Source organism: Lynx canadensis, chromosome C2 (genome assembly GCF_007474595.2).
Source record: "Lynx canadensis isolate LIC74 chromosome C2, mLynCan4.pri.v2, whole genome shotgun sequence".
Taxonomy (NCBI): domain Eukaryota; kingdom Metazoa; phylum Chordata; class Mammalia; order Carnivora; family Felidae; genus Lynx; species Lynx canadensis.
Window position 1 is genome coordinate 25,678,352 of NC_044311.2, and position 21,676 is coordinate 25,700,027.

The following is a 21,676-nucleotide window of genomic DNA, read 5'->3' on the forward strand; positions in this document are numbered from 1 at the left end:
AGTCTTTATAGGTCTAAACCAGTGTTGTCTAATACGATAGTCACTAGGCAGATATGGCTGGCTAATGTAACTGAGGAACTGAATTCTTGATTTAGTTTAATCTAAATTTTAAGAATACATGATTTAGTTACTGGAACTTAAAAAATATGTTTGTGGGGTGCCTGGGTGGCTGACAGCTCAGAGCCTGGAGCCTGCTTCAGATTCTGTGTCTCTCTCTTTCTCTGCCCTTTCCCCACTCATGTTTTGTCTCTCAAAAAATGAGTAAATGTTAAAAAATATATATATGATTGTAACAACTCAGGCACATGTATTTACATTCTCAACTGTAAATTTTTTGATCTCTAAATACAGATCTGTTATTTCCAGTGAAAATTTAATGTTCACATTGAGATATGCTTTAAGTATAAAATATGCAACAAATTTTGAAGGTGATAAAAAATGTAAAATATCCAATAACTATATTGATTACAAGCTGAAATGATAATATTTTGGATCTATTTAATTACATAAAATACTGCTATTATTAATTTTCACCATTTTAAAACGTATTTACTAGAAAATTTTAAAGTATGTGGCTTATTTTTTATTTCTGTTTGGCACTTGTCTACTCTTTGAGTAACTAAACTATTAGTCTGGCATTGTAAATAGTTTTTTTTTTAAATGTTTATTTATTTATTTATTTATTGGGAGGGAGAGAGAGAATGTGCACACTAGTGGGGAGGGGCAGAGAGAGAGGGAGAGAGAATCCTAGGCAGAGAATCTGTGCTGTCAGCTGTCAGCACAGAGCCTATTGCAGGGCTTGATCTCCCCAACCGTGAGATCATGACCTGAGCTGAAATCAAGAGCCAGTGCTTAACTGACTGGGCCACCCAGAAGCCCCTGTAAATAGTATTAATGTTAAAAATTTTTTTTTTTCAACTTTTATTTATTTTTTTGGGGAGAGAGAGACACAGAGCATGAACGGGGGAGGGGCAGAGAGAGAGGGAGACACAGAATCGGAAACAGGCTCCAGGCTCTGAGCCATCAGCCCAGAGCCTGACGCGGGGCTCGAACTCACGGACCGCGAGATCGTGACCTGGCTGAAGTCGGACGCCTAACCGACTGCGCCACCCAGGCGCCCCAAATGTTAAATAAAACTAACAAATAAAATGTTTGAACGATTTTCTTAGAAATGTAATCGTCAAGAGGAGGTTTTGGTTAGATATTCTAGCTAGTTGACTGTTGGTTTGAGAAAGCACCCTTCCAATAAATCAGGAAAAAGTAGCAACAATGAAGTTTATGAACAGTTTCATAAAAGCCATCATTTTTTTTAAGAGAATGGACAATTAGAAGATATCTTTATGTACCAATTACAATTGTTAATATGCTATGCTCTTACCAATGACTTAATTAGTAGCAGGTTTTTCTTATACTTCATATTTAGGTCTCTGTATATACTACTTTTTACACTACTTTTTACTATCACTTGTGTTCTTGTACTGGCTAATTTTTCTTGTGTACCTCATTTAGGCTATATAAGGTCTCCCCCACCCCCCCCCCCTGCTTTACTGAGGTATAATTGACCAGTAAAAATTGTATTACTTAAGGTGTACAATGTGATAATTTGAAATACATATCCATTGTGAAGTGGTTACTACTATCAAGCTAAAAGTATGTTTATTAATACATCCGTCACCTCTCATAGTTACCTTTTTTGTTTCTTTTGTGGTAAGAACACAAGATATACTCTCAGTAGATTTGAAGTATACAGTACAGTATCGTTAACTGTAGCTGTATGTATAGATCTCCCAAAGTTACTATTCTTAAAACTGAAAGTTTGTACTCTTTGACCAGAGTTTCCCCATCTCTACCTTTAAGCCCCTGGCAGCCACCATTTGACTCTCTGTTTCTAGGAGTTCAAGTAAGAGGAATCATACAGTATTTGTTTTTTTGTGTCTGGCTTATTTATGCTTATTTTATTAGCATAAATGTCCTCTGTGTTCATCCATGTTGTAGGAAATGGCAGAATTTCTTTGATTTTATGGCTGAATAATACTCCATTGTGTATACATACACATTTTTTTTTTTTTTATCCATTCATCCTTTGCCAGACACTTACGTTGTTTCCATATCTTGTCTTTGTGAATAATGTTGCAATGAACATGGGAGGGTAGATGTCTCTTTGAGATACTGGTTTCATTTTTTTTGGATGTATACCCAGAAGTGAGATTGCAGGATCTGATAGTAGTTTTATATTTAACTTTTTGAGGAAGTGCCATACTGTTTTTGATGGTGGTTGTACCAATTTACATTCAACCAACAGTGTGCAAGGGTTCCCTTTTCTCCACATCCTTATCAACACAAGAGTGCCCTTTCATGTACCTGTGGCCACTTGTATGGCCTTCTTTAAAAAAATATTTATTTAGGTTTTTTGCCCATTTAAAAAAATAAGGTTATTTATATATTTTTGCTATTGAGTTGTATGCGTTCTTTATATAGTTTGAATATTAATTTATTATTGGATATATATGGTTACAGATAAGATATTTTCTCCCATTCCCTTGATTGTCTTTTTATTTTGTTGATAGTTTCCTTTGCTGTGCAGAAGCTTTTTAGTTTGATGTAGTCCCTTTTGTTTCTGTTTGCCTTTGTTGCCTGTGCTTTTGGTGTCATGGCCAAAAAATCATTAGATTGCATAAGGTCTTTGAATGTGGAGATGATATATGGCATTTCATAATCTCTTGGTGTGTGTATAGTAGAGTGGAAATGTTAATAGGAAATATTTGTTGAATTAGTTGCTATTGTAATTTTGAATGTTTTAGATTAAGGTATTTTTGCCAAACATTTTTTAGATTATTTCAGTGTACTGAATCTTGGGTAATATGGAACCCAATCTTACCATCCTTTAGGAACTTTTTTATACTGCTCTTTGAATTTAGACAGGTTCAGGATTGTTAACACTTTGTTTTCAAATCATGAGAGTAGATGTTAAGATACATATTTTGGATTAAGATTGGAACCGACTTAGAGCTTGAAGGGTCCTTAGATATGATAGAACAAGTCTTATTACTCATTTTAATACCTTTGGAAACTGAAGAAGGCCTAGATTGCTTAAAGTCTTGCAAGCACTAGTTGCTTGCATAAAACACCTAGGAGTTGTTTGTGGTTACCATCTTCTCCCTCACCCCTAAATCCGGTCTATTAGCATGTCCTATAAATCCTATTTCTAAAATATATCTCAGTCTCTGCATTTACATGCCCAGCATCCTAGTTCAGATTACCCACTCTTTGGATTATTTCAACAGTCTCCTGGATTATTTCAACTAGTCCTTTGGCTTCCTTCTTCTCCTCAAATTTGTTCTCTACACTGAAGCCACATAATCTTTTTAAAGCAAATCATCATGACTGCCTAGCTTAAAAATTTCTAATGACTTTCCAATCACTTAGGAAATACAGACTTTATAACTTGGCTTACAAAGTTCTGTATAATCTGAGTTTAACTGTTTCTCCCAACTACATCTGCTCCTCATAGTTACTCATAGTTGCTTACTGCAGCCATGTGGACCTAATTTTTTTCCAAGAAATTTTTTCCTTCTACAGTTTATTGCAGTTTGCAGTATATAATATTTATTTGTATGTAAGCTCCATTAGAATAAGGATTGACTGTTTATTCATAATTTTGTTTCCTTAGGCTAGCAGAAAGCCTGACACATAGTAGATGATGAATAAATACAGATGAATGGATGAGTCATTGTCTGACTGGATGTTACTGAGCCTCTACTTTCCATATATAAATTGGATAATAGTATCCACAAGACGTGATTGAGGATTCAGTGAAAATATTTGTGATAAATATGTTTCCTTCTCCCTCCACGGATTAATATAGTGGATTTGTTTTTTGAGGCTGTTTTCTGGTTAGTTATTTCTATTTCAGTTTGTTGCAGTTAATGTTTATAATCCATTTTAATTTTTGAAAATTTAAGTAGCTATACTGTACTGGAGTATGGATCATTGATTGATGATTGGAGGAAGAGGAAGATTACCACTTAGTGTTAGTTTCAGCTCTGAGTAAAGAGACTCAAAAATCACAAAGACTTATACGAGGTGGAACTTCTCTTTGTAACATAAGAGTTGGGAAGTGGGCAGTCTAGGGCTTTATGGCAGTTCTGTCCCACAAAGTCCTCAGGGACCCAGATCCCCTCTAATATACTGTTCCATCACCCTAGACTCTGGTCCTTTTTTGGTTTAAGATGGTGGTGAGTCATCCATGTTCCAGGAAGCAGGGTGGATATACCATTTGTCCTTGTAGAATAGGCAGTTTTCTGGAAGCCACACACACCTCTACTTAAAATGCTGGTCACAACTTTGTCTTGTGGCTTCTAGCCATAAGGGAGGCTGAGAAGTATAGACATTGTTCTAGGAGGCCCTGTACTTACCTAAAAATTAAGTCTTCTGGCCAAATGGAATATGGGGAAGAATGGATGCAGATATAGATAGGTCGTAGTAGAACACATCAGAGTAATAATAGGTAACAATAATATATGTTAACAATATGCAGTATATGATAGTATTAATGGAAGGGGTAACAATTCATTATACCATTATAATATACCAGTGGGGTCAAACCACTTGAGATCATTGGATAACATTGGTTGTCAGCCATTTTGGAAGTATGGTTGGGTAAACATTTAAAAAGTGGTCTAGTTTTGTAAATATATTACATGCAGAGAGTTAATTTGCATGTATTATAAGGATCTTGAATTCATCGTTTTTTAAATATGTAATGTCATTTTTTCAGTGGCTGTACTAATACTGAGGAAGCTAACCAATACCTAACAAGAGCTATTTAAGATTTTTCCCCCCTCCTCCTCCCCCATTTTCTTTTAAAATCTGTTCATAGGATTTTTCTAAAATATATGGACAGATGAGGCCTAGCTCAAGAAGATTGTTCAGGATTCTTGAACTATGAGAAATGTTTCTGAAACATGGTTTAAATCCATTTCTTACCATCTCTCACCACAAGCTTTTTATTTTTCTTTTTTTTTTTTTTTTAAATCTTTTTTTTCAACGTTTATTTATTTTTGGGACAGAGAGAGACAGAGCAATGAACGGGGGAGGAGCAGAGAGAGAGGGAGACACAGAATCGGAAACAGGCTCCAGGCTCTGAGCCATCAGCCCAGAGCCCGACGCGGGGCTCGAACTCCCGGACTGCGAGATCGTGACCTGGCTGAAGTCGGACGCTTAACCGACTGCGCCACCCAGGCGCCCCAGCTTTTTATTTTTCAATACTAAGACACTAGCGTGCTCTGCTCTATCCACCCTGAGTAAAATTCCTATCGATGATAATCAATATGGAGGTCACAGATTTTCAGAGATAAGATAACTTTGGATTGAATCTGTATGCAGAAAGAAAAAAATCTCATGTGTCCCGAAAAACTTTTGGTGTAACAAAATTAGGAACCAAAAAAAAAAAAAATCTTTTGCGATGTTAAAATATTTTATCGTTAAACCAGCTTTCCATTATGTGATTCTGTGAAGAGTAGGAGTAAGCTGTTGATAGGATACATTTTAGTATAAAGAATGGAAGGATTATGAAGTTGTCAGAATTGTAATTTATTGGCTTATTAAAAACTTAATTTGGCTTAAAAAGTAAATGCCTCAAGATAAAAACCACATCCCCTTACCATTGTTCAATTGAAAAAAAAATTGTTGAACTTAAGTTTGCACTATCTTTGTCAGTAATTTTTTATCATAAATACTTTGTACATTCCTAATGTTTTAAATAGTTACTTACCTGTTTTTTTTTTCCTTTAAGATGTGAATTCCTTGTATTAGGGGTCTGTCTCATTCAGTAGAAGATTTAAAACAGTGCTATATGGTGCTGTTAACTTAAATAATAAAAAATAGTGCAGCAATTATCTGAGTTTTTTCATCTTCCTTTGATTATATTGGATATCATGGGCCAGGAATTTTTTTTTTAACATTTATTCATTTTCAAGAGACAGAGCGCACGAATGGGGGAGGGGCAGAGAGAGGGAGACACAGAACCAGAAGCAGGCTCCAGGCTCAGAGCTGTCAATACAGAGCCCCATGCGGGGCTCGAACTCACGAACTGTGAGATCATGACTTGAGCCTAAGTCGGACACTTAACCGACTGAGCCACCCAGGGCGCCCTAATGAATTTTTTTTTTTTTACATTTTTTTTTTAAGTAGGCTCCATGTCCAACGTGGGACTTGAACTCACCACTGTGAGATCAAGAGTCTTGTGCTATACTGACTGAGCCAGCTAGGCACCTCATGGGCCAGTTCTCTTTCCTTAGAGTGTAAAGTACAGTGAATGTTTAAGAATGGCAAAACCCATAATCCTACTTCTTGCCTAAGTTTACTCCTTCCTCCCCTCCGTAATGCTTACTTAATTCTTGTTTGGTTATTCCAGTGTTAAGACAAGCTTCTAGCAGTCTCTCCAGAAGCCTGGAAAGGGTAGGGTGAGGGGAGTGTACTTAGCAACTGAATGAGATCTCTAGAGATTAGTCTGAAAATCATCTCACCAGTAGGGGGAGAAAATCGACAGTAGTCCTCTCCTCACTACCTTCACTAGGGAAATCATTCTACTTCCCCTAAATATCCATAATAATAAAGATTATCTACATTTTATTTAAACTTCACTCTGATAACACTATAAAGTAGATTCTGTTTAATGGTCTTTATTAGATGTTGAAGTGAGACCGAGATTAAGTAACTTGCTCAAGGTCACGGTTAGGTTTGTTAGTGCAGAAACTGGATTAGAACACAAGCGGTTTGGCTTACAAAGCCTACATTCTCAATCACTGTGCTATTATTGTATTTCTCCTAGGTAAAAAATCTCTGAAGATTATTATTCTTATTTTATAAGTGCAAAGACATTTAGGCCCAGGGCATTTAAGTAGCTTGCCCAAGGACACAACTAATAAATAATGGAATCAGAATTTGAATTCCAGGTAGGCTGACCTCCTGAGGCCTTAATTTTAGCTGTCATCCTGTATCATTGGTTTATATCCTGTCAACTTCTGCATTTTAAGTTGCTCAACTTCTACACCTTAATGCCTCTTGTGTTTTTGGATTAAAGTAAGTGTGTATATATATATATATACACACACTCTTAATATATACACATGAATCCCCTTTTGTCTTTATAATTTTACCACTCTATTCCAGAGTCTTGTGACATAATAGAATTAATTTCATTGAAATTGTTTACAAGTGGGAGAAAGTAGAAGGAAATGTGTGTGGTGTGTGCGTCTATGTGGTGTGTGTGTGTGTGTGTCTGCATGGGGTGTGTGTGTGTGTAAACATAGTCCCTCTGCCTTCAAAGAGCTTGTTCTCTGGCTGGGAAAGACCTAAGTACGGAAGTTGACCTAGAACAAGAAATAGGATGTACCTGCTTAAGTCTAAGTAGCTGAACTTACACATTGAATACTTTGGAACGAGTTAAAAGTGTCTGTATAAGAAGAGATTTTGTTTGGGGTGCAAAAAACCCCTGAAGACAGAATATAGGATATGGTCACCGCAGTGATTTAATTTTTACATATTTCATATATCAAGATGATATTTGAGTTAGTCATGTGGAGATAGTTACAGCATTTTGTTATGCAAAAATATTTGCATGTCCTTTAATTTGGCTTAAAACCATTTGCTTACTTTAAAATACAACTCTGCAAATTGTTAGCATATTTCAGTATCTTGGTACAATTATGTTAGGATTACAGGTTCTTTAATAGATTGATATTAATGGTTTTTGTTCTTAAATTCTGGCATTTCTTGTATTATCCATATCATGTGGATTTTTTTTCTTTTTGTGTTTTGGTAAGTAAATTAGCTTAAACACATGATGTAACACTAGCCCTGAAATACCCATTTAAAAATAACTTGTTAGGAGTATTATGACAATAAATAGTATATTCTTTGTTACCTTAAACTTTTCATAGCCATTATAGGTTACCTGTTTTTTAAGATTACTTTGACAATCTAGTATAGGTTGCGAAGATCTTGAGAGAGTACTGGGGTGGGGGTGTGTGCACAAGTGCGTACACTCAGTGGAAGCAGACTAGATTAGAAAGAGCATGTGTTTGGAATTAGACACAAGTTTAGTAATTGTATGACTGGATAAAATACTTAATTTTTGAGTCAGTTTTTTTCCCTCTATTATATGGAAACATAGCAAGGTTATTGTGAGTTTTAAATGAAATGTACAACACTTATTAGCACATCGTAAATGTTCAAAAATAGCTATTATGTTCCTTAATTTTAAAAAAATGCTAGTTGATAGGAGAAAGAACAAAAATTGAAGGGAAACCATAGTATTGTAATTTTCTGTTAGAAAATAACTCGCATGCTTAATAAATAGAGAAAGAAGGGAAAGCTTACAATAGATTGTTGTTTTTGACACTTCCTTGTAGCTTTGGGGAAATTAATTTTATAGAGGAAGGAACATCTGACTTTTTATGTTACCTCGTGCCTTTTTGACATAGAGAAAATGAATACTTAGGGCATTAAACAATAGTTTTATGCCGCTATTTAACGGATTTAAGGCTTTATTCCATTTCCGGATGGGAAGGTGGAATTATTTATTTCTTCAGTGAAATTCAGATGATCCACAGAAGCTTAGAGCTAGGATTTTTACATTATGAAATTTTTGGGTTTTTTTCCTTTAAAATAGACATGATTGATTAAATTCAACAACAGAAATTGTAAATCTTAAATTTCTTTGCTTAAAACTTTTTTGCATTTTGAAAATAAATGCATCTGGTATATTAAAAATGATCTTGGTAAAAAAATAAAATCTTAGATTTGTGTTTTTCTGTTATCATAAAATATTTCTCCATCTCTTTTATGGGTCCACTGCAGACATTCTTATTGCAGTTGTCATTTATAGGGTTAAACATTTGCTATATTGTAACATACGAAAGCACTTAAGCTGTTTGGAATTGTTTACTTGCTAAAACCAGTGTTAGTCAGCAGAGGCAGTACACCAGATTTCCTTGTGGCTTTAGTGGAAAATGTTAAAAGCGCACATCATTTTCAGTTATAGAATTTTTCAGTTTGATCTGGATTAGTCACAGAACTGGCATGAACCTTCTAATTGTGAAGGCTGTCCAAATGCACTATTTTTTTCTCCTGCTAGAGGAAGTTACATCCCCGAGCAGTAGCTCAGATCTCTGGTAAGTGTAACATGTGAGCATTACTAGGCATTTCATCCTGCGGTTCTGCAGTCTTTGCTATTCAGACTGTTGCTCAGTTGGAATGCTTCTGTGGGGCCGATCCTGAGGTTCTGTAGATATTTTTTAAGGACCTACCTATTTGGAGGTATCAGTGGCCGTTTTGCAAGATCATCTGGGGAACAGGAAAGCATCTGAAATCTACTGAAAAGGATAACTGTAGCGGTTTTCACAGTGGAAGGAAACTATATTGGCACAGAGCAGATGATTGAATAAAGTAGTTGGCTCAAAGAAGATGCACAGTCTGCTGTTTTTTCCTGTGAATGAAGACTATTTAATGGAAGCTGTATTCATGTGGAGATCAAAGGAAACACTGGAATGATAAACTACTGGGCTTTTCTCTCTCTTTTTTTAAATGAAAAGCCTGAAGCAGTAATTTGAGCTCAAATGCCTTCTAATTCCTTCGCAGCCTGCCTGTTCCGTTAGGATCCTCTGCTAACACTATTTCTGCCTGGTGCTGTGCCCTTTTGCTGGAGCAGCCACAGACAACTGCCTGATGGAGAAAGAATGAACGCTCTGCCTTGCTTATGCTATCGATGGGAATAAAGCTATCTGTGTTTCTTCTTTATATGGGATATCTGGATTAATCAAGCTGTATTCTAGTACCAAGAGTCCTATTGTCTCTTGGGGTCTGACTCATCGCATGTAAATGTACTGCAGCTTTGCTATTAATGCAGAGTGTTGTTGTTTTTTTTCTTTCCCAAACACAGAAAGAATTGTCAACCTCTGAGCTTCATTTTAAGAATTTATGCTGAGCTCTAGATATTTTTTTTTCCTCTGGATAGTATCTGCTTTAAACCAGAAGCTGAAGAAATGAAGACAAATTAGAAGTGGAAACAGAATAGTGAGATTTTTTTTTTTTCCCAATTATAAGCAAGTCAGCTACTGGTAACTATATGACCTTGCAGGCAAGAGTGGGTATAGCTATAATCCTCTCTGTCACAGTAGTTGTTTCTCATTTCATCCTGTATTGTGTGGTGTTGTCACCCCAAACAATAATCTTTTTATGCAAGTAAATTTCTGTGAGACAGAGAGCAATATGATTATTTTGGAAAGGGAAAAATATTTTTAGATGAGCTTGTACTGGACTCCGTTTTAGTTAGTGACATGTTGATATGAAATTTCTTTTAAGTATTACAGTAACCCAACAGAAAATAACAGAATTTTGTTGTTTTTAGGAAGTTATGTTATGTAGTCATAATTTTAAACTTCAGTTTTTCTGATAGTACTTACTAACTTTAAAAAACCAGCTGCGCTGTTCAGAGAATGATCCTAAGTGTTGTACAGAAGAGGAGGAAAAACTATTTGTGCTCTTCCAACTGTGACTTTTATCACATAGCTTGGAATTTAGTGTTTTAAAAGAGCGAATGAGTCGAGTGTGTATTGTTGTTTTGGAGGAGGTAGAAGATGAATCTCCTGCATTCATTTCTAAATTGCCACAGGAAAATAAATCCCTACATTCACCACCACCTTCTGGAAGTGTATTGGTAAGATATGAGAGTTTATGTTTATTATCTTCTACTGAACTAATGGGGTAAATTTTATCTTTTAAGAATAAACATAAGGTGGCTTCCACTAGTTTTATTGCAAACCCAAATAAAAGCAGTATAGGTATGTAAATATGATGCAGTATTACTTGTGTATAAAATGGACACAGTTTTGGTTTTTACTTCTTCAGACGTTTAGCTAACATTCTCAGACTTTCCTTACTATGTATTACTCTCTTACAAAGACTTTTTAAAAAATAATTTGAGAATTGTAGTTCTGGCAACCACGTTTCTGTTTTCATTTTGTGGTTTTAAAAAATGATGTAATGAGAATGAGGAACTGTATGTTTTAGGAAAGGTTTACTACTGCTAGCAACACCGAGGCACAACCTTTTCTGTAATGAATTTTATGTATTTACATGCAGCACTTTTATATGAAAAAGAATCAGACTTCCTTAACCTTATTTTTAATGCTGTTGTCAATTGGTTTGTTTGACTAGTATAATATGATACCTTATCAAAGAGACTGTTGTTGATTAAGAAATTGTTATATTTAGACATGCACGTGTTTGCCTCTTCGTGTTATTCAGGTATATGCTATTTTTTGGTCTTTGAATAGTAGTGATTTTCATCAATTGCCAGATTTTCTTTCTTCGGATTTAAATCTGTATAACAGATAATGCTAACCCATGCAAGTTATTGAATGCCCCAAACAGAACTTTTCAAAAAGGCCTGCCTTCATGGGCATCATTGTGGCCTGGCAATGGCTTGTTTGACGACTTATGTCCCACAAGTAGATGTTGAGATGTCACACTTGTATTTGGAAGAGACTTTGTTTTTTACCATGTATATAAACAAAAGGCTTCTACTCAGGTTTGATTGTGTTTATTGTACTACCTAATTTTGGCCATACTAAATTGATTTTTTTTTTTAATTAGGCCTTTTTTATTCAAGGAGGAATCCTGTACTTTCATACAACTTGACTCAATAAAAGTATTGGTTAATGTCAAAAACAAATTATTGTTGCTAAAGAGAAGAAAAATTTTAGGATTAAAAATTATGTGGAAATATCTTTAGAATTATCCATGCAGTGTGATTAATATTTTTATTACTGTCTTGTATTTTAGCCATCACTGGTGCAAGCTATATTTAATGGAGATCCTGATGAAGTTCGAGCACTAATATTTAAGAAAGAAGATGTTAACTTTCAGGTAAAACAATGAATTCACTGATACTGGCCTTTAAATCTACTTATAAAAACTCTTTTCTAGAATTATGATTTTGTTAAAAAAGACGTAACAGTTCTGTAACAGTTGTTTAAATGAGGGCAGAGGGTCTTGAAGTAATTGCCTCAAAAGAAGGGGACTGGGTGTATATTCAGGTAAAAAACTAACACAAGAGGACTAGGAACCAGTGAGGGTCCTTTGTTTCCACAGCTTTTTACTTGGGAATATTTACAGAAAAGTTGAAACAATATTCTGAATACCCACATACACTCCACGTAGATCCAGCAGTGAGAACATTTTGCCACATTTGCTTTCCCTCTCATATTTACACATATTTTATATATAGACACATACGGTTTTTTCTTTTGCTGAATCCATTTGAAAGTAAGTTGTAGACATCGTGACATTTGACTGGTTAAATACTTGTATGCATTTAGATGAGGGTTCTTTTTGTGAACTCTAAAGACATTCTATTAAGTTTATAATATATCTGATTTGATTATGAGATCGAATTTGTTTTCTGTAAATAAGTAATGGTAAGCATTATACAGAGACCATCTGTTTGAGCCTCTCAGTAAAGAAAGACATATTGTTTGAAAAGTCTCCAAACTGAAAGGTGTAGTGGATTTGACATTCAGGATTGACATGAGAGACAGTTTTATACAGATTGGGCATATGGATAATTTTCCGTTTCTCTAGTGGCCAGTAGTTTCTTTAATTTACTGAATTGAGGCTAAAGATATATAATTTACTATAGTAAGATCTAATTCATTAATGTGTATATTTTTACGGGAAACATGTTGACAGTACATTCTTCATACATAATTCAGTCCTCTGAATTATTGTGGTGAGGGGGTCATGATTCATAAAGTTGCCATAGCAACACCAAAACAGATGACCTAAAATGATTGGTAGTTCTGCAAAAGCCTGCAAGGTCATCTCAAGCTCTCATCTTTCATTCTTTCATACAGTACTACTGTGATAATGTTAAGTAGATATAAAAAGTATTAATCTTTTAAAAGTTGGATTATCCAAATAAATTTAATCTTTAGCTAAAATGGTTCATTCTAACATTAGAGTGATCAAAATGCTATTACTACATTTTTTTTAAACCTTCCTAAATAATTGCCTTTAAATTTATATTTATTGGAAACATGCACCTAATTCAGGATATATTTATTTATTTAAATGGAATGCCTTGTTACTTTACCTAATTGGGGTGTTCTGAAGAGTCTGTTTTTTCTTAGGACAGAAAATAGTTACAGGGGTATAGAGTTAATGAAAAGGAAAAAAATGGCTTTCTGTTCTGTTGAACTCTAGTTTTTTGGGTTTGTTTGCTAGTTTTCTTATAGTACTACAAATCTTATCTTGGTGAGAAAGTTTGGACTATAATGCTACTTACCATGATTAATTTCCCTGTCATTATGAAGTCTCATAGCCAACACTGTTTTCTGCTGTATTGATCAAATTATTTTAAATTTTTAAAAATTACTCAGAATCATCTTGAGCATAAGTTTATTCTACTGTGATGTCCTTGGAATCTATTGTGTATGTGTCATTAGTGTGTCACCCCCAAACATTTATGATTTTTAGCCTCTACTTATAGATTCCTTTCTTTACTTGCTTTTAACCACCACTTCTTTTTTTTTTTTTTCAATATATGAAATTTATTGTCAAATTGGTTTCCATACAACACCCAGTGCTCATCCCAAAAGGTGCCCTCCTCAGTACCCATCACCCACCCTCCCCTCCCTCCCCCCCCCCATCAACCCTCAGTTTGTTCTCACTTTTTAAGAGTCTCTTATGCTTTGGCTCTCTCCCACTCTAACCTCTTTTTTTTTTTTTTTTTCCCCTTCCCCTCCCCCATGGGTTTCTGTTCAGTTTCTCAGGATCCACATGAGAGTGAAAACCTATGGTATCTGTCTTTCTCTGTATGGCTTATTTCACTTAGCATTACACTCTCCAGTTCCATCCACGTTGCTACAAAGGGCCATATTTCGTTCTTTCTCATTGCCACGTAGTACTCCATTGTGTATATAAACCACAATTTCTTTATCCATTCATCAGTTGGTGGACATTTAGGCTCTTTCCATAATAACCACCATTTCTTAACATCTCCTAGCTGGTGCCCTTACTGTGACTTAGGGCAGAACTAAAAGGTTAGTACTTCAAATCAGTAGGCTTTTCTTGAGGGTGGGTGACTTCAGTAGTCTTCAGTGATTCATGGGTTTTTGACCAGTTATTCTACAGCTGCTTTTACGTCTTTTCTCATGTGACTCTTAGTAGTTGAGAGTATTGTCATAATTTTACAATTTGTTAAATCTGTGATCTGAGTTAAATCTGTGATTGTTGATAGGTAATAAAGTATGTTTAAGTTTATGTCAGTGTGACAGTGGTGTTTTTTTAAAATAATTTTATTTAAATAAGTAATTGAGAATAACATCTCTTTGAAACTTACAGTTTTGAAGTTGTTTTTTATCAGTTTTTAGAATGGGTATACAAATTCAGATTTGTTTCTGTACTGTTAAATGAACATTGTATTTTTTTTAGATTATTTTAGTTTCTTCAGTCATGTCCTGAAGTTTGGATACTGTGAATCACCAATAGCATTTTCTTAGTAACATACCTGAATTGATTTTTAACAAAACTCTTAATTTAAAATACATGTGTATTATTTGGTTGAGAAGGAAGTCTTCTGTTGTAGAGGCTTAGGTAAGATGATTTCACTAGAAAATGCTGGAGTTCTGGTGGCTCAGTTGCTTAAACGTCCAGCTCTTGATTTTGGCTCAGGTCATGATCTAACGGTTCCTGAGTTTGGGTCCTGTATCGGACTCTGCACTAGCAGCGTAGAGCCTGCTTGGGATTCTCTCTCCCTGCTTCTCCCCTGCTCATGCGTGTGCGCTCTCTTCTCTCTCTCTCTCTCTCTCTCTCTCTCTCTCTCTCTCTCTCAAATAAATTTTTAAAAATGTTGGAGTTTCATATTTGGAGGCTTTGGGCCACAAGTAATTGAGTGCCTAACTAAATACAGGTTTATTGCTTTTATAATAATTTACTCTAGAGCAAGGCAGTTTGGTTGGTTAAGATCGTACTGTCAGAGCTCTGGGTGAGTGGCTCTGTGAGGCTTTCAGCTTTCTTCTAGTAGAGATGACTGATGCATTTTGTGCTTATGACACCAGCCAAAGAAATGGAAAGGGGACCCTCCTGTAAGTTTCCTTTTTCTTTGTATTTTAATCAGCAAAACTATCTTTTTCCAAATCCCCTCCAAACTCCCCTGAGATTGGATTGGTTACTGGGCTTACTCTAAACCAATCCACCAGCAAGGTAGAATGGGATTAGCGTTTTGCTTAGATTAGTCATTGTTTTTCACCTGGTTCATCCCCTGGGACAAGATAGAGGCTTATCATCACTGGTTATATTACCATTCCATATGTGGAGAAAACTTGCATTTTCATAGGAAGGCATAAAGGGGAAATAGTTGTTTGGGTAGTAACCTAATAGAAGATTTTTGATTGCCTAGAAGCAGTTGAAGTAGCAAACTTTTAGAAAAATAAGTTACCTGGTTATGGAAGAAACACTGTTAATCAAAAAGGTGATACTGTCAAAAATTTATGAAAGCAGAGTGGGTATGTATATATAGTGTAAAGAACAATTGGAATTTAAGTTATTAGACCTAAGTACTCCTGTTTTCTTACCTTATTGCCTATATTACTACTTGAGCAAATCCATTTAAGCTCTTTGAGGCTCTCTTTGTTATAAAATGTATGGATTACAATAATGGCTTTCAGGGTGTTTGCCACTCCAAATTTAAGATGCTCTAAGGTGTGCCTGGGTGGCTCAGTAGATTAAGGGGTTAAGCATCCAACTGGGGCTCAGAACTCAGGTCATGATCTTACATTCATGAATTTGAGCTCCACATCAGGCTGTCTGTTAGCACAGAGCCTGCTTGGAGCCTCTCTCTGCCCCCTCCCCTGCACGCCTCTCAAAATTAAATCAGATAAACATTTTTAAAAAAAATTTTAAGATGGTCTAAAAATTCTGAATGACCTTGAATGACCTCCTGCTTTTGCCCAGAAGGTTTCATTTGTATTTCTAAATATATGTAGCCAAAATAATAATTATTATTATTTCCTTTCCCGAGGATTTAGTAAAACTTAATGCCCTATTGTAGAGTCCAAATAATTTAGTCTAAAATATCAATAACATAATTTCAGAGGAAAGGTCTGACTTTGTCAGAAAATTATTTCTACACAAAGAAATTGTTTTCCTGTGTCCAGAGTGATAGAAATTGGTGTTAATTATAGAATTTATTTCAGAGACAGTGATATGCCTAAATCTTTTTATGTTATGAATTCAGTTCATACAACAATCTTGTAATGTTGGTAGGTTAGCATTTCCATTCCACTAATAGATAACAAAACTACAATTCAGAAAGGTTAAATATCTCCAGGACCAGTAAGTATAGCAGGAACAGGAATTTGAACCCATGTCAGACTTGATAGTAACTGGGAAAATAAAGTAAATTGGAGAGAGAGGAATAGTTTTTTTTCATTTGTCAAATAGTGCCATAAAACAGTAATGGTTCAGAAGTGGATTTTCCCCCCAAAAGTTAGGTTGATTCTATGGACTCCTATCTTTTAAACTGTAATTCAAGTGGATTCCGATACCAAGTGCTGTTAATGTTAGCATTGCAAATGAGTGACTACATAAGCCTCCCTGATGTCTTAATTTTTGGCTGGATAAAAATGTCATTCAAGATAATACCAAACTAGAGGTAATTATAATTTAGCGAATGCTGTTCTCAGTATTCAAAACAGGAATGCTTAGATTATGAGTGACCCTTTTTAAACACAAAAGAGTTGATTTAAGAGCTAGTCAATAAGTAGAGCTTCCTATATCTACCATATAACTTAGTATTTTTGAAAATGCTATCTTGGATATTTTATTAGCTTCTGAATTTAGCTTTGTCATTCAAAGTATTTTGGGATTGATTTGCCAAAATAGCCTTCCAAATTATTAACATCTTTAAGCTTTCAAAAGTACTTTCTGGGATCATTGAAATGATGTTGATTTTACTTTGTCAGATGAAGTGCTCAGCAAATCTATATATACACATCATACAAACATCATTAGTTTTCGTTATTATTATAATAATATTGTTGGCAGTTAACACAAAGTAGTAAACCCTAAGTTTACACAGGTTGCCTGAATTCTACCCACCCCCATCCTTCACTGTGTTCTCTAGTCTTTTCTGGAAATTAACAAGAAATGCTCTAATCTTTGACCAGTCTTTCTTGTGGCCACATGTCACTTCTGCTGGCTGTCAGTATACCACACTGTTGGTGTTCTAAGTTCTTAAAACCTCCTCACTCCGTTACTTGAGGTCATGTGCACTCTCTGCCCTAAAATTGTACATGTGCACATGGTCTTTTTTAGCTACTTACAGTAATTAGTAATGGAACCTGTGACCAACCCTTCAACCCCTTCTCAAGTGTACCCACCCAACTTCTAGCTGGCTTCCATGGAACATCGAGTAGTAAGGGGGAGAGTGAAGAAGAGCAAGGAACCAACTCAGTAAACACCCAGGAGAGAATTCCTCTATAGTTTCTAGGTGCCTAGAGATGGCACCTCTCCTCTATTCTTGCCAGTGCTTCTAGCATCTAGCCTCAGATTTTTAAATTTTCTTCACCAATGGTCAGTTTTCCCCCCAAGATCTTAAATGAGTTTACATCCTGTCATTGTGACTATAAATGGCTTTGGAAGATTCTGAAACAAAGAAGGTATTATCTAATGAAACTAGCTGTTTTTGCAGCTAGAGACTGATGGTGACTTATTTTTATATTCCATTCATGTATTGTTTTTTATTTAGCATATACACATTCTGCATCTTTCATTTTTCATCTCCAGTATATTTGGGGAATATATATTGGGAATGTAGTATATTAGTCCATATTAGTAATGAGAACTTCTCATTTTTCTTTATAGCCACATCATTTTCTATTGTTTATAATGTAATTTATTTAACTAGTCCCCTTTTAGAGAGCATTTGGATTATTTTAAATCTTGCTAATTGGAAATAAATTGAGATCTTTTCACCAAGAAAACAAAAATTCTGCTTCAGTGGACATGCAAAATTTTTGGAATGTTTATATTTATTATAAATTATTAAATTATCATCTTTCCAAATAGACTAAATGTCCTCTTAGTTCTTTGAAGCAATTTTACTGGACATGTATAAATAAATAGATGTTGGGTAAACAGTGATATTTTTTTTTAAAGTTTATTTATTTTGAGAGAGGGAGAGAGAGTGTGTGCACACATGCTCAGAAAGGAGCAGAAAGAGAGGGAGAGAGAGAATCCCAAGCAGGCTCCGCACTGTCAGTACAGAGCCCAGCGCGGGGCTCGAACTCAGGAACTGTGAAATCATGACCTGAGCTGAAACCAAGAGTCGGACACTTAACTGATTGAGCTACCCAGGTACCCCAACTGTGATATTTTTAATAAAGATCAGGTACTTTTACTTGCATAGTCTGAAATAATGCTGATGAGTTTTTATACTTATAACTGTATATAAGTAATATGTTAGGTAGTAAAACAAAAATGGCATAAATTCTGTCCAAAATTTTAGACAGAGCTAAATTGGTCTGTTAGTCTCAGCTAGTACCTCAGCCTTTTTTTTTTTTTTTTTTTTTTTAGGTTTTAGTGAGGTATAATTGATATACAATGAATTACATATATTTAAATTACACTGTTTCATAAATTTTGACATATGCATATACCTATGAAACCTTCACCATAATCAAGGTAGCTAATGCTTCCATCACTTCCAAAAGATTCCATTTGCCTCTCCATAACCTCTGACTTGCTTTGTATCACTACAGATTAGTTTGTATTTTCTAGAGCTTTATATAAATGAGATTATACAATATGTCTTCCTTTTGTCTGGCATTTTTTCACTCAGCATAATTATTTTGAATCTCACATGTTGTGGCATGGTATTAACAGTTCTTTTCTGTTGCTGAGTAGTATTCCATTGTAACTATAAACACAATTTGTTTATCCACTTAACTATCGATGGACATTTGAGTTGTTTCCCATTTTCATCTATTACGAATAAAGCTATGATGAACCTTTCTGTACAAGTCTTTGTATGAATATAGGCTTTCCTTTCTCTTGGGTAAATGTCTAGTGGTGGAAAGATCAGACCATATGGTAGGTATCTATATGTTTAACTTTTTAGGAAATTGCCAGCTGTTTCCAAATTGGTTGTATCATTATACATTCCCACCACCAAGACATGAGAATGCCAGTTTTTCCACATTCTCACCAATATTTGGTAAGGTCAGTCTTTTCTAATCTTAAAAATTCTAATAGATGTGTATCTATCCCACAGTGTATCTCATTGTAGTTTTAATTTACATTTCTGTGATGACTAATGATATTGAACATCTTTTCATGTGCCTCTTGGCAATCTGTATATCCTCTTTGGTGAAGTGTCTTGCAAATGTTTTTGCTAGTTTCTTTGCTTTTTTTTCCCCCCTTAATTGGATTGTTTTCTTGCTCTCGAGTTTTGAGAGTTCTTTGTATGTTCTGGATACAAGTACTTAATCTGTGGTTGTGTTTTCATTCTCTTAAGAATGTATTTGAAGAGCAGAAGTTTTAAATTTTGTTGTCCAGTTTATCAATTTATTCTGTTATGGATTGTGGTTTTGGTGTTTTATCTAAAAAGATCTCTATCTCCGCATCACGTAGATTTTCTTTGTATCTCCCAGAAGTTTTGTATTTTACATTTAGATCTACAGACTATTTTGAGTTAATATTTGCATATTATGCAAGGTATATGCCAAAGTTCACTTTTTTAATATGTAGATATATTCAGTTCTTAGGTACTTGTGGAAAAACAAGACTATTTCACTGAATTGTCTTTGTGTCTTTATTAAGTCAGTTGTTAATGCCAGTGCCATACTGTTGTGATATGGTAGCATTTTATAATAAGTCTTGAAATCATCAACTTCTTTCCTTTTTCAAAATTGTGTGAGTACTTAGTGTTTTTATATATATTTTAGAATCAGCTTGTCAGTCTCTGGGGAGAAAATTGGATTATGTTGATCTGTAGGTGAAGTTGGCAAAAATTAACATCTTAACAATATTGAGTCTTCTCACCCAGCTCTCCATTTATTTAGGTCATTTTTAATTTCTCTCAGCAGATTTTGTAATTTCACTGTGGATGGCCTTTTACATACTTTGTTAAATTTATATTTTATAAATTTTGTTCTTACTATAAATGGTATTTAATTCAAAATATGTTAAATATCCAGTACTGCTGAGGTAAGTTTCTTTTTGAGTACTCTCTCCAGTGCTCCAGGAAACACAAGTTTTTCACCCTGGCTGGCGGGAACAGATTACTTCCCTGTATGCAATCCAGGCACTATTCCTTCAAAATCCATGTATCCTCACTGGTGATGCTATCACCTCCAACTTGGCAAAATATATTTTTTTGCTGTGTGTGTGTGTGTGTGTGTGTGTGTGTGTGTGTGTGTGTGTATGAGAGAGAGAGAGAGAATCTTGCATATTACAATGATTATGGCCTTCCAAAGGATTAAACTATAGAAATTAGATAGATACACAGTAGTAGTAAAATTTCATGAGGGCAGTTAGGAAAAATAAAGTATCAAAAACCTCCTGGATTAGGATCATAAGGAGAAAACGGTTGAGAAGCACTACTTTAATTGCTTTAGATGCTTCTTTTCACCAGACTTGGGTAGTATTTTTATACACTTGTGCTGCTCAGTACTTAGTTGAGTATACAAGTGCATAATCTGAAGATCTCTGGCATTTTCTAGCTGTACCATCCTCTCTCTGTTACTCTGTCCTGAGAATTCTAGTCCCTATTCTCCCCAAACTGTGGCATTACCTTACTTTGCCTTATTCTTATAGGACCTGGTATTGATATGTAATTTTGGGAGCACCTGGCTGGCTCACTTGGTAGAGCACGTGACTCTTGATCTCATGGTTGTGAGTTAAAGCCCCACGTTGGGCATGGAGCCTACCTAAAAAAAATAATAAAATAAAGATATGTAATTTTGGTGTTTTATTTTTTTTACTGGGAAGAACAAGTAAATCTTAGCATAGGAATATCTGTTTACTGCTAAATTTATAGAAGAGGATAAATTCAGTGTTTAAAATAGGATTCTTCCTATTGTCTTTTTAATATTACTACTGATAGAGCAATGTGTGGGTTACAACATGAATTAATACTTACATTCTAAACTTCCTAAATAGAATATGCTTGAGGGCAAGAACCATGCCTTCCATTTTGTAGGATAGGTAGCACTGGAAAGGGATCTTAGAAATTAAGTGGTTATATCATCTCTATTAAAGATGAGACAAAACTAAAGTCTTGGAGTTTATTTGATTTGGTCACTTATATTTAGCAGAGATAGCATAAGAGCCTAGTTTTCTTAATGTCCAGTTTGTTTTCTGTCCATGATGTCTCCACTGGTTTGTCACCCCTCAATTCTGCCTAGTGGTTTCACATTACAGTAAGTGTCTTAGCTTTTGTCCTATAGCTATTAAGTATGTAAAGTCTTAGTAAATACCTGCTAGCTTAATTTGGTATAACTTGGTATGTTGGTCCATTCCCTTGAAAAATTATGTGCCAGTTACTGTGCTGGGTACTGGGGAGACAAGTCCGGTTATACATACTTTTTCCCCCTATTCTTCCCTGCTCTTT

At 35.1% G+C, this 21,676-nt stretch overlaps 1 protein-coding gene across 6 annotated transcripts in view; it reads left to right on the forward strand.

Annotated features, from left to right (window-relative positions):
• ANKRD28 (ankyrin repeat domain 28) overlaps positions 1–21,676 on the forward strand; it is a 202,609-nt gene that overhangs the window by 68,680 nt on the left and 112,253 nt on the right. For 3 of the 6 annotated variants that reach the window (XM_030328697.1, XM_030328700.1, XM_030328698.1), the window contains one exon: positions 11,848–11,931. In XM_030328697.1, coding sequence (XP_030184557.1) covers positions 11,848–11,931 — 84 coding nt within the window. Of the gene's footprint in view, positions 1–9,199; positions 10,721–11,847; positions 11,932–21,676 lie in introns of those variants that run through there. The other 3 variants (XM_030328701.1, XM_030328696.1, XM_030328702.1) reach the window with 3 other exon arrangements.